At 42.6% G+C, this 14,015-nt stretch overlaps 1 protein-coding gene across 3 annotated transcripts in view; it reads right to left on the bottom strand.

The window, feature by feature from the left end:
- LRRC7 (leucine rich repeat containing 7) overlaps positions 1-14,015 on the bottom strand; it is a 385,857-nt gene that overhangs the window by 62,493 nt on the left and 309,349 nt on the right. For 2 of the 3 annotated variants that reach the window (XM_055339299.1, XM_055339301.1), the window contains exons 21-22: positions 11,840-11,980; positions 3,521-3,640 (exon numbers count right to left, since the gene is read on the bottom strand). In XM_055339299.1, coding sequence (XP_055195274.1) covers positions 3,521-3,640; positions 11,840-11,980 — 261 coding nt within the window. The remainder of the gene's footprint in view (positions 1-3,520; positions 3,641-11,839; positions 11,981-14,015) is intronic. The other variant, XM_055339300.1, reaches the window with a different exon arrangement.

Raw genomic sequence — 14,015 nt, 5'->3', positions numbered from 1 at the left:
GATGGGTATACGGATGGATAATGTAAACGTCTGTTAATTCCATTTAGAGTAACAGGTGAATAAATCTTTTTCTTTTATGGAAAAATTAGAGTAGCCCTTTGCAACTATGTAAGTGGATACGGTTCCCTCCTTTGGTCAGGCCACCTTCCCTCGGCTCTGATAGGTATCCCCTGAACTTCCTGTCATCATATTCATCCTCTTGTATTTCCTCATAAAGAAATAGATTCTCTTCCTCTCTTCTTTGAGATTTTCAACTTCCTTTTTACTGGTAGCTTCTTATCAGCCTTCCAATGTGGTCAGAGGTCTGCCATCTTTAATATTCCTTTTGTCTTTCTTTCTTCTATACCTCTTCAGAGTCTACCATAATTCTCTCATTCCTTTCTTGAATTTTCCAGGTTTCTATGTTTATCTACTCCTTACTGTAGGCTCCAATGGATTCCACTCCATCAGTTAAATAAACTCCTTTTGCCAAGGCCACCAGCGACCTCTCTGTTTCTAAATCCAAAGAGCCTTTAGTTATACTTACCTTGTTTGATTTTTTTTTTTTTTTGGCACCACGTAACACTGTTGGCCACTCCCTACTTAAAACTTTATTTTCTTTTAGTTTTTCCTTCTTGTTTCCTAGTGGTCATTGGAGTTGAAAGCCCTATCTATTCTACTGCAACTGATTAGTCAAAGCCAATCATGATTTTATTAGACTTGCTGGGGGTGGGAAGTCCTCAGCTATTTTGAATCAGTGAGATGTAAGAAGAGGTTTGTTGAGGGCTTTGGGAGGTTTTGCTTATCAGAGACAGCTGTTCGGAACTTGGTTCTCTCCCTTGACTGATTTGAAAGAGGAAGCTTGTATCTCCATTTGTCATTGGCAGCCAACTTAAAATAATGAGAGAAACCAATTTTAGGATAAAGCCAACAGTATGGATAGAAGATCAGAGAGCGAGAGAGAGAAAAAAAAAAAACCCTAAGTATTTAGGTTAAATAACTGGAGGCTAACTCTAGATCTTGATAATTAGCTAAATATTCACCTAACATTCAAGGCTGTTTCCCTTGAATTTTCTAAAACGTGTGGCAGAAATAACCCTACTGATAAAATCTTTGATTACTCCTTCTCTGTTCTTCTTAAGAACATCCCTTAAATGTTGGCGTTCATGGAGTTCTGTGTCATCCATCTGTCTCACTCACAGCTCAATCGTGACATGTATTTTGATGATTGCTAAGTTTGTATCTTCAGCTAAGATTTCTTTCCTGAACTTCAGATAAATATATCCAAATACCCACTAAGCATTATCACTCAGATACCCTAAACCTCCCTCAAATCAACACATTTAAAACTTAAACTACCCTCCTCTCCTCCACCTCCACCTATTACTCTTTCGGTACTTGCAATCTCAGTGAATGGCACAACATCAGTCCCTTGTCTAAGTTAGAAACCTGTGTGTCAGCCACGGAGCTTGTATCTATCTCCTCTATCCCACGTCCAGTCAATCACAGTATCATGTTGGCTCGCCTTTGAAGGAGATACTGAATCTATGCATTTCGCTCCCAACCACCGTAGATCACAAAAGAAGCTTTTTACCTGGTTCCAATGCCTTCAGTCTTTCTATTCTACAATTCCTTCTCTGTAAAGCTATCAGAGTGTTCTTTAAATGAAAATTTAATCTTGGCTTTCCCCTGTTTAAAACACTTCCATGCTCCCCTTCTCCTTTCCTTCAGAATAAAGTGCAGTGTGATCAGACTTCCGTTTACCTTCCTGCCTTATTTTACACCACTCCTCTCAACTTACTTCAGTTTCTTTACTAAACAGGTGCCCTTCCCAGATACTCTCAGAGCCCTATGTCCCAGCTTTATAGCATTAATCACACTGTTATGATTTTCTGCTATGCTTAATACTGCCCAATAGGTAGACTAATAACATGTGTAACACATACAAATAAGACTGTTCAATAAATAATTTGAGGTAAAATAATTTGATAGTTAATATGCATTTTTTTTAAAAAAAGCAGTGGAAAGTAGTCACCAGGAGGAAAATCATCACCTAGATTACAAGTAAAGTATATGATTATACATGTAGGTTATGAAGCACAATTACAAAATAAACACTTGTGTACTTAAGAACTAAATGTAAGAGCCACAGTTCGGCTTAAGAAACAAGACAGTAGCAAGAATAATGCAAGTTTCCTCCCTGATCCTACCCCAGCCTTCCCTTCAGAAATAACCACAGTCATAAATTTTGTTAACCATTCCCTTATAAAAATAGTTTTCTGACTCATGTACTTATGCCTAAACAATATATTTTTAGTTTTGCTTGTTTTTGAGATTTATAAATATGAGTTTTGATGTGTCCCATCTTCTGAAACTTGTTTTTTACTCAAATTATGTTTCTAAAGTTTATACACATTATCATAATTATGATTAACTAATTTTCACTGCTATAAAATACTCTTCTCTGTGAATAACAGAGTTTATTTACATGCTTTCCTGGTGCTGGGCATTTGGGTTTTTCCAGTGTTCTACTGTTGTAAACATTACAAGTGTCTTGAATAATACCTCAGGACGGTAATTGTTGGAATGTAGGGTATGTGCATGTTCAGCTTTGTAAGATAATTTGATACCAAAGTGATTGTGCTTCTTATTCCTATAAGAACCATAAAATGGTTTCCATTGCTCCTATACTTGCAAACAACTTACGTTTTTCAGACTTGACTTTTGTGATTAATAGGTATAAAATAGCATCTTTGTTCTTGCATTTCTGGTGGCCAAAAATATTTAGTTTTTAAAAATATCTATTTACTATTCCAACTCCCCTGTATTTTACCATTCTTCTGTATTGTGTTGTATGTCTTTTCTTATCGATTACATGAGTTTAAAAAAATATATTCTGGAATACCCATCCCTTGTTCCTCATATATGTTGCGATCATCTTGAGCTTTTCATTCCCTTCACGGCAATTTAATAGGTGGTATTATAATTACCTACTTATCACTTAGGCTACCTCAGTAGACTAAAAGGTCTTCAAGGTAAGACACCATCTTACTCATTTTTGTTCCCCAGTATCTAGCAAGTGCTCAATACATAGCTGAGTACATACAGTTGCTCAATAAGGATTTATTGAATGAATGGGTGAATGAGCTGCTGTGACTTTAAAAATGGTCAATCAACCTTTTCTAGTCAAATTTCATTTTACACAAACTGGCTACACACCATACTGCTGAGCTAAAGAGGGTCATTCCTGTACTTGCACTTTGAAGGTGGGAGCCCGGCACTGGTAAGAGGTGATAGTACCTGCAGAGAGGTGGCAGGATATTGTCTACAAAAATTTGTTCCCAACTCTGAACATTTGGGAGTGTTCATTTCTCATTCTTTTCGATGTACCTATAGTTAACTAGACTCCCTATAGTGGGATAATATTTAGCCTAAATTTATTACAAAATTAGAAATGATGCTAAGACACAAGATATGGATTACAATATTACAATGGATGCACAGGTTTCATGGGTTGTGTCATTAATCTGAAATTGGTTACCTTTTTAGTAATGGTGTCCGGAGGTACATCCCGCCTCCCAAGAGGATAAGGATTCCATTGGCCACTAGGAGATACATCTTCTTGTCCATTGTCTAAAATGTTGCTTTGCTGGGACGGGGTCTATTGCGAAAATGGTATGGCATTCTTTAGTGATGTAATAGAAGTTTATCATAGTTTTCTGAAAAGAGTCCCTAGTGACTATGATAAGATTAATTTTGCTTAATTGCAGCAAAACAAATATCCTGAACTGGAAGTATTATTATACACTATTTACTCCATAAGAATTCTAAATTGACAGCTTTTGGACACAGTGAGAAATTCAATTAAAATAACCACCTTAGAGTTATTTACTGAATTTTAAAGAAAAGTTTAGATTATTTACAGTACCTGAATAAAAAAATATAATCAGAATAACATCAACCAATTCTTTAAAATCACAACATTTAAAACCTGCTCAATTCATTTCTTTAGTATGATCTTACCACTTAGAATATAAGCTGAAACCATCTAATGCATAGTATATAACTTTCAATATTCCAACCACAACTTAAACAAATTTTATAAGGCTGTACGGATTCTGGTAGAACATGCCTTGCACACTAATCCAAAACAGTGTTAATAGTAGCATAGTGTAGATTTATGGTTCTATGACATTACCTACAGAATCGCTTTTAGGGAAATATGAGAGGAACATAAAAAAATACCGTGCTATTAGAATCACAGCATAAATAAATGACTGTTTTGATTCTGAATTTATTTATATAGATCTTTTGTGCCTTAAAGTTTAAAGTTGTCATATATTTTAGCGGATTTACTGCTTATTACTTTTAATAAATGATAATACCCCCTTTATTGTTATTAATATTAGATACTGGGGTGGGCTCCCTGGTCTGATCTGAGTAATAGCAAGTGATTGATTACACACCATCAGAGAGACAGCTCCAGCGGAGGGATACGGTACTAGTCTGTTTTTCCTGTGGAAGCAGATCAACTTTTCTGAAAGACTTTCTCCTGCCCTAACCTACAGGCTATCCAGGCACTCCTTGATTTCCTGGGGAATTCTTATGTGGGTGAGAAATTACGCTCAGTGTTCCCTGCACCATTTCCTGAATATGTTTTGAAGGGTCCCTATGGATAAATAAAGCCTGGTTGGAGGGTGTATGTGCAGCTCTTCTGTGTGAGGAGCTGCCCAAGCCCAGGAGGGGAGAACTGGGCCATTCTCGTCACAACGTGGCACAGTTGAGCTGCTTGGCAGCCCTCATCTGGTTACACAGAGTGGTCCTAGTCGTTTTTGTTTTGTTTTGTTTTTTTTTTTCAAAAACAATTATATAACCATCCAATCTGCATTCTGACTGCATGCATTTATAAAAAGGGATTGCTTGGAACTGTTTTAAAATAAGATTATGACCCTAGATGAAGTTCTCCTAAGGTCTCGTGGATATAATGAAAAGTAAGGAGGTAACTCAATTTTCTTCTTGTACTTTGGTCCTATAAACTCCTTTCTCATGGGTCTATCAGAAGTGTGAAAAAAAGAGAATTAAAGTAGTGCATCGAAGCATCAAGGTTAGTTAGGAATGAATTCACTTGTGTTTGTTTGAAAAATCCCATGTAGGTAACACATTTAAAGTACATACTACTTGAAAAACAAACAAAACCAGATAGCTACTTAATGCCTGTCTGTCTGTGTTCAAGTAGTAATTTCTTAGTCTTTTCCTTTTTCAGATGAACATGTTTACATATGCCTGCATACAATTTTTCTGGACATTAAAATATGACAAGTCAAATCATTAAAATTAAGCAGTTAAAATATAAGTATTTAGGGTCAGCACTACTGGCAAGTGCTCTTTTGTTTATTTTTGGTTTAAATTGATGGTTTAAACTAATATCCATGTCGCTCTGGCTTTATTTCTTTGCCAGTGAAGTAGAATAATGAATGTGTTCATCTGGTTAGGTGTGTGTGCAAAATCTATTTTTGAGAAGTGGCCAAAATGTAGTGCAGTTATCTTTTTCTTTTTTTCCCCTCCATAGCATCCTCCTCTCCTCCCCTATTTCCTGCACTAGTCTTGCTTCTGCTGCCCAGATGTGACTCCCAGTCACAGAGAACAACTGAGAATTGCAGAATTCTTTCTGGTGTTAAAAAAAAAAACAAACAAACAAACGTGAAAACCCTTTAAGTCAAAAATCCTGATATCATGATGGTGTAGGCTCTTCACTGGTTTAGGAATCAATCTTTCTCTTTCTAAAATTAGAATTAGCAACCACACCGATTCTACATCACAGGGGTCAGAGAAAACATAAACATGCAGACACATGAAAAAAATCCTTTCACTAGACATCAAAATTAAAACAACTTCCTGAAAGCAATTTCCTTTCTTCATTTCAAGAGTGCTGTGGCCTGTTTGTTTTTAATAAGTGAGGCGCCCTGGGGGCTTAAGTTTGGAGAAATAGAAAGACTGTGAAAGCCGTTTATTAATGCTGGGGTTGGGGTGGTCCAAAAGAGAATTATACAAATGGGTTCATGGTCTGTCTCAAAAAATGTATAGCTATTTACAAAAAAACTGTACTGTTGATAAAGTGCTACTGAACTGTACATAGATGCAGTTGCTCAGTTGTTAAAATTCTATAAAGGATTAAAAGGAACAACTGAAAAATATACCCCCCAAAAAAGAAATTCTGTAGGCCTTTAAATAATTTAAAATCATAGAGAAAATGGTCACTATGATTTATGAAAAATCAGAAATTATATTTGTTAAGAAATACACGAATGCTAGTTTTGCTGAAGGAATACAGTCCTGGAAATGACTGTGGACATTTGTAGATTTAACATTTACGTTTTGGACCACTGGGAATGACCATGAGGGACTACTGGAAGAAGTAATTTCTAATTTTGCTGAGACGTAAATGTGCATGAGTATCTGTGACATATATGCCACGTGTGTGAGTGTGTGCATGCATGTGCTTACGTGTGTCCATATGTGAGTCTGTATAGGTGTAGGAGTCACATCTATGAATAAATGGGCTTAGTGAGTCCAGTAGTTTTGCTTTGGTTAGCTAATTAGTGGGTGCACCGAATGCTTGGCAAATTATACGTAGTACATTAAGCTGGAGGAGTTATAGGAGAGGGGTATTAGCATTTGGCACGTTGCAAAGGTCTTGGGATGTGCCTTAAGAACTCAAGGATCTGTCTTGCTTAGTAATTGGCATATAGTTCACGAAAGGCATTACCATGGATTCAAAAATGTCTGAAAAACAATTTTCCCTGAAGTATTTCTAGTGAAAATTATGGTTATTCATTTTCTGCATATATATTTTTAAAAATAGGTATCACGAAGCCAAAGGTATGCCAAATTTCATTACAAATGATTATGATTTCAAGGGTTCAACCTGAAGGTTGTAATGTAACATTTAGATGATTTTTAAACCAGCATTTCACTATTTCATCTGTACGAGTCCTAACATTATTATTTTGGTAATTTTAGCCATTGTCCATGAGGACTTATGTGGATTTACAGGTTGGAGGGTTTTTTTTCATAATTAGAAGGATAAGTGAATCTTTCTTGAGTGATAGGTAGCCAATAATAAATGCAGCAGAATCAATAGAAACTACAGGCAGAAGTTGCCCCAAGGTGCTGCATAAATCTTGCTTTGCTTTAGGTGGGGAAAAAATGGAATTAAGTAAGTAACCTTTGAGATTAGGGTGAATAAATGCATAGCAAACGTTGCTACTATTTGACCCTGAGTCATCTGCATAGATGCAGGAAGAAAGGGCAGAAGAAATTTTAAGATAATTTAGGTGCACACATTTCTATCCCAATTTCTCTAATCCAAAAAGATAGTGTATCAACTAATAAAACACATAGCAAGGCCATTTTCTTCCAGGCAAAGTTCTATGAAAAGATGATTTTAATACATATATTTCCATAATTTCAACTCCCCTGCCCCTGGAAGTGTGATTTATATTAGTGTCTGTTGCAATATGCCAATAAGCAGTGGGCGCTGCGCTGTGATACGATGGTGGTGGGAGTTAGAAAGGAAGGAACAAGTAAAACAAGGTGTCAGCTCCTCCAGCATGGGGGAGATGGAAGGACCCCACTCTGCTGGGGTTTCTTCCCCAGCCCCACTCGTCTCTGGGTTGCGGGAGCAACAATGACTTAACCTGTGACTGTCTTCTGCTCACGGTCTTTGGCCTTTGGCCGCCCTCGAGCATGTTTCTCGGTCATACGAGTGCCCAGGAGATGCGGGTGGGTGTTGAGGTGCGGGGTCAGCATGAGCATTCATTACGCCCTGCCAGCTGCGGCACGCGGGGCCTGATGGGGGTCACGCTAGGTCCTGGATTGGTTAGTGTGGCCTGCTGTGTTTTCTTCTCTTCATCCCACAGAATCTATTCTTCTGGGTGATTGTGAAGACGATGTGAGATGATAAGTATCTGAGAGGGCGCTATCGACTCGAGGAGTGGTGTTCCCTGAAGGGCCAGGCCTTGCAGCTGGGCGAGAAGGCTGCATGGCATAGTGAAGACAGCGGGGACCTGGGCGTCCAGCAGAGCCAGGCTCAGGCTCTCCCTAGACCACGACCCCGGGAGGTGCGGGCTGCGACAGTCGGAGCAGGACGCAGGCTCCGGGCCTGTGCGATGCACGCACACCTCTCCTCGTGAGGCGGGCGTGAAAAACCGTGTTTAAAGTACCTGATGGTACCAGGTGCACAGTAGATTCTCAATAAATCCTAGTCTTTATACTTCTGGCAAAATATTTATTCTACCATTAATCTGGTTAATAAAAATGGCAATTTGAACTGACATTTTACGATATTATATTTCCGTCTAATGACATACAACTTCAAGACAATAACTAAGCTCCATTACAACAGAACACATCTGAAGAAGCACACGGAACCATTCATAATGTCATAGAAAGTTGCCTTAGATGCTTTTTGGAGAGGCAGCGAGTAAATGATAAATGAATAAATGAATGAATAAATAAATGAATAGGTGGAAAATGCTAATAATGTTATGATTTGATCGTTGACTTCTGTATCTTAAATGTTCTGGTTACAAGTACTATTAAAGTTTTTAGGAAATTAGAATAAACATCAATGAACGAAAACATGAAAGGAAATTAAATGCTAAAGGAATTCTGTTGTATTTCTCGACTTTCTGTTAATATCTTACCAGGCTTCATAAAATCACCATCGCCTACGTGATTTACTGTGTACAGCCCAGGAAGCCTACATGTGGCTTGTCATCCATGAAAAATGTGTGCAGTGCTTGACCTGGCGTGCAATAAACGGGACCAAATCAGAAAGCTTCCAAGCCCAGAAAAATCTGGGAGGGCCTTTCCTTTCCATCTACGCAGATCTTCACTTTGCAAACCGAAGTAGAGATTCTTCCATCTTCGTTCGCAAGCGGCTATTTTCTTCATAGGTGGATGATAAATTTGTTTGAGACTTTTGAGAAAAAAAAATGACTAGGTACGTTTGGTGACCTACATAGAAACTCAAACCAGAAAAACCAAATGATCTGCCGAGTGAGGCCCCGAGCTAGCAGAGACCGCGCAAGCGGCGGTGGAGAGGGGCTCGGAGTCACGGAGGCGCCCTGGCTGGGTTTACACCTGCAGAACGACGGTCTCCGTGGGACAGAAAATACGAAAAAGTGCTCCTTTCTCTTAACCGCCAGAGCGGAGGCTTGACAAGCAGAGCTTGGGGGAAGGAAGGGTGTGGGTTCAGCCCCCCGATGTTCCTGGAGGAGCGGCTGCTCCCCCATGTCCAGTGCTGAACCGGTGATGATACGTGAAAATATTTACTTAGATTCCTTGGGACATCCGGGGCTGGAGGTGGCTCACACCGTCACTTAGGAAATTTATAAATAAAAACAGCTCCCATATTTCTTTGGGAGAATGAACAGGTTCATCAATTTTATTTACTGAGAACGCTTGTTTATCAATTACTCTTATTTTCAACGCAGTTCTCATGGCTGACGAGCATTTAGAGACTGCAAAGAAATCTTGAATTGCTGATGCTAATTTTTATCATCTTAAGTAGCAAGACAAAAATGTTGCAATGGGTTTTGATGCCCAAGGAAAATAATTATTTGCCTCTCTCCTCTCCCGGTGAGACGGGTTCAGGGACACTGAACCTCAGCCGTAAGGCCTGTTAGGAATGGTCAGTAGAGCCAAGAAAGGAAAAATTTAAAAGCGGTTGCTCTAAGACTTGGCAGAAAAACCAAAGGGATTTTTGAATTAAAGAAGCTCCGCAGAAGAGCTGTGTGTGAGCACGAAGATCAAGGGGCAGAGACTGAGAGTGGAAACCATGGGGGTAAGTAGAGTCTGGAACATTCTGGACACATCAGGCCTACCGCTGAAAGTTTGTAGGGCTTACAGTGATAGTTTGGGGCCATAAAATCCTTTAGGGGTAATGGAATAATTGTCCTGTCTGTATCCCTTTTCCTCCCTTGCCTTCTCTTTCCTCTCCCTCCCTGTCTCTCTCTCTCTGGCGTGGACAAGAACATAGTGAGGATAATTCATCTTGAGAGGGAGTCTTTGAATACTTGAGTTATATTGGGTTTGCAATTGAAGGTTGCTTCCAAAGAGGATTCCTTTAGGTCATCTCTGTCCAACCGAGGAAGGTTGAGAAGTCTAAATAGTGTGACTCTGTACTACTTTTCTGGCATAGATTATTTTAGAGCTGCGGTAACCGTTCATGAACCCCTTTTCTAGGGCACCCCAAACAAGACCAGGAAATCAATATGGGAACACAGAGGTCACCTAATTTATAGTTGGGGCCTTTGAGGAAGAGTGTTTCAAATATGTTACCACGTTTCCGACTCTGGATGGATCTGTATCGTTCTAGAGATGGAGGAGGGAAAAGGGGCCAAACATCATGCGAAATGAGGGGCTCTCCATAGAATGTGGGGGTGCAAGCAACAGCTCCTTCCCCATCAAGATCTCCCTACGCTGCTAATTGAAGTTTGAAACTCAGCCTTCTGGTGTCAGGGGTGGATTTCTATCAATTGCCAAGCCCTCCGGGCGAGGGGCCTCTGAGCCGCGACGTGGGAATCCGTGAGGGCAGAGGTGGGAGCCCCGGGGTGGGGGTCGTGCTGGCCTGTCCTGGCTGCTGGGACCTCCCTGGATTCGTGTCCCAGTCCTGCGCTCGGCGATGGCGAGTGTCTGGCGTTTGGCCACAGGAGCGGTTGTGTCACTGACGCGGGCACCCCCGCGAGCCAGGCCTCTGTTCGTCCCCCACCTCAGGTCCCGCCCCAGGGGACCGGGGACAGGAGAAACAACATTCGAAAGTTCTTGACTTTGTGATTTTTAATTTAGTTAGTTAGTTAGTTAGTTAGTTAGCTTGTCCATCGCCCACCCGCCGAGAAGCCGGCGATGGAGCGGCCTGGCCGTAACCGTGGCTTCGCTGCTCTCTGGGGCACACGGGCCTGAGGCCTTGGCCTCGCACGTCGCTGGGGCGGGCGTCTGCTCGCTGTGTTCACGGCCCTGCCCTGCTGGCACTGCTCCCTGGCCCTCGGCCTGGCCAGGCTCCTGACTGCATTACGCGCGACGTCGTGCTGACACATGGTGGGAGAACGACTCACCGGTGGCCATCAGAGTGTCACTAAGACAGAGGCGTCAACCAGCCGAAACAGGGAAAATGTACGTGCTCAGCTGTGCCTGAAGAAAAGAGCAGAATGTTCCTTTGGCGGTGGGGGCCTCTCCCAGTGTGTGTCGTGCGGGTGCGAGGCCTGTGCGCCTCCTCCTGCAGGAGTCCGGGAGCAGGTGCCTGCTGGCCAGGCCGCCAAGCTCTCCTCGTGCTGCCCCCCCGGGGGGGCTCCCACCGAGCCAGGGGCTGCAGGGGCACGGGGGGCGCCGGCCACTTCCCTTCCCAGTGGGGCTCGGTCCCTGTGGGCCCCGCCGAGGCCGACGCTAATCCTAGCTCTGCGCTCAGAACGCATCAGCGAGGGGGGACAGGGCTATGCCCCAAAGAGTTCAAAAGAACGTATGTCTACAAACCTACACACACACAAAAGAAAGGAGAACAGACGATAAAAGGAAAAGAAATGGGTCCTGAGAAAATGAGCCGAAGAGCAACTCAAAAAGCCATGGATCTGCTCAATCCAAAAAGCAAAGCCGCTAAGCAGGAACCCGAACGTGGTCGCAGCCCGAGTGCTCGCCCGGCCGGTGGCTGAGAGCTCGGGCTCTACGGTATTTGCCCTTGTGCCTTTTTGGCCTCGGGAGAGTCTCCCGAGCGGGGTCGTACGTACAGCCTACACACAGTAAGGGAACAAACAACATTAATCGGCTTTGGTATGCTGACACATGTAAGGCAGTCCATACTTACTTTCTGGAGAGGTAGTTCTTGGAGATCAAATTTAGACTTAGTCTGCAAGTTTAAAGTCATGCTTCTGCCTGCATGCATTGCTGAAATACCTCCATAGGGCAGCATGCCAAGGTTAACTGTGTTGTGTTTGTAAGCAGCATTCTGAGTAGAGGAAATAATCATGTGACAGGGTGTGAACACATGCTCCACAGACTGATCATTACATGAACATGTTTAAATTCGTAACATTTGACTTTAAGCGGGCAAACGGTAACTTTCCTTTCAACATGCACTTGGTCACACGGAAGCATACAGTCAACAGTGTTAGTTATGCACGTAATGGGCACCATCCAAACTACAGAGAAGACAGAAAGCAAGGGTACAGTCTGCTTTACATCTGCTGCTGCCTCAGAGGCATCCAACCTGTCTCTCGGATGTCACGATAGTCGTGACTCTGGACAGATGCTGTTCACTAGTCTATTAATCAAAAAAAAAAAAAAACACAAAAAAACACAAAACAAAAAACAACCACCTCCGGACAGCGAGGTCTTATCAAATTTTGCCAGCTCCGAATCTCACGGTCTCTTTCACACAGTGAGATGAGCGCATACAAAGGACAAACGCCAGCTTCTAATTCTGCCTTAAAACAAAGGCACTCCAAGCAAGGTTGGAGCCAAAATCAGCGTCCTTCGTTGCTCGGGCTATAGACGTAATTATAGGAACTCAGAAAGAGAGCTGGTCAGGAAAAAAAAAAAAAATCATTCAGCCTATAACTATCGGCTAACTGAACTGACTGATTAATCGAACCAGTCAAATAAATTGTAGGTGGATCCAAAGTTTCTGACTTTTGCCTGTTTGTTTCTTAAAAGTCACATTTTAAACTGGAGGAATTCCGTAAGGAAACTAAAAGAACTGTGATCTGAACTACGGATGCTCCTTATCCGGTGCACCTAAATACCTAGGGAGCACCCTGGTGCTACCCGCACGGTGGCTGCCCTCCCATGGGTGCATCTCAGGGTATTCCAAGGGGCTGACAGCTAGTCAACCTTTCTTCTACAGAACTTCAAACGTATGTCCCGCCATCCAATAGGTTCCGTTAGCACAATCTCCACTTTCCACCTCTCATCAAAGGGCAGTAATTGCCAGTATTTGGCCCTTTTAAATAATTCTCTTATTTGGGGGGACAAATAGAAATCTACCCCAGTTAACTCAGTAAACCTTCCAACCACTCCGTATTACTGAGCAACAGCAGCAGGCGGCTATTCTAGTCGGAGGGCGTCGTGTGCAAAGTCATGGCTTTCAGCGTCAGTTTCGCTGAACTCAACTGAAAGACTATTCTAGGCCTGGTGTGCTTGTCTACCGATCATGTTTGTTACGGGTCCTCGGCTGTTTCATCCGGAGATTTTTCGTTGTCACCATGCCGAAGCTGGAAGGGACCCTGAACGCCTCACTCTGGCACCGGAATGATTAAGGTCTAAAATCACTCCAGCCTAGGCCCCTCTTGGCCCCTGTCGGAGAGTAGCGGTCTGGGGCACGGGGGTTCACGCTTTACACTCCCTCGGTCTCGGTGGGACTGTGTGGTGGAAGCAGGAGGCCTGGGGTGAGGCTGCAGGAGAAAGCAGCATCTTGGGTCCACGGCGGGAGTCGGGGCTGCCTCTCCAAGGCTAACGGCGGCCGAGACCCTGACCCCGCATTAGCTTGGGCTGTAAAGCCTACCCGGCGTCCGGGCCTCTCGGCAGTTCTCCCTTATGAGGGATGGACAAAGATATTGTAGTTTCCAGTATGACTAGTGGGTTTCCGGGTTTAAAGCCTCAACTAAAGGAGACACACCGCATCTCTGGTGCAGCCCGACTTCGGACGGGGTGTCAAGTAGCACAGCTACCTCCCAACTACTTTTACGTAAAAAGTCTGTGCTTTGCTACCCTGAATTCATCTGTTTGAGGAGCTGGGAAGTTTTAAGTAAGATACAGCTTGAATAGCCCCATGATACCATGGGGGTGGGGGTGGGGGTGGGGGTAGGAGGGAGAGGGGTTACCGGGAGAAAACAAGAGGAAAAACTCTCGGGATCTAGTGGCTTGAAGTGATATTCTGGGGTGACCTAACTCCTTGGAATTAAATAAGAAGCTATGGAATATACATTGAAATTGCTCCGGAAGACCAAGGGCCGACCGGGGGTAACTGCAAACAAGCAGGGGGA

The sequence above is a fragment of the Nyctereutes procyonoides genome, unplaced genomic scaffold (assembly GCF_905146905.1).
Source record: "Nyctereutes procyonoides isolate TBG_1078 unplaced genomic scaffold, NYPRO_anot_genome, whole genome shotgun sequence".
In the NCBI taxonomy this organism is placed as follows: Eukaryota; Metazoa; Chordata; class Mammalia; order Carnivora; family Canidae; genus Nyctereutes; species Nyctereutes procyonoides.
Note: the sequence above shows the minus strand (reverse complement) of the source record. Positions and strands in the feature narration are given on the sequence as shown.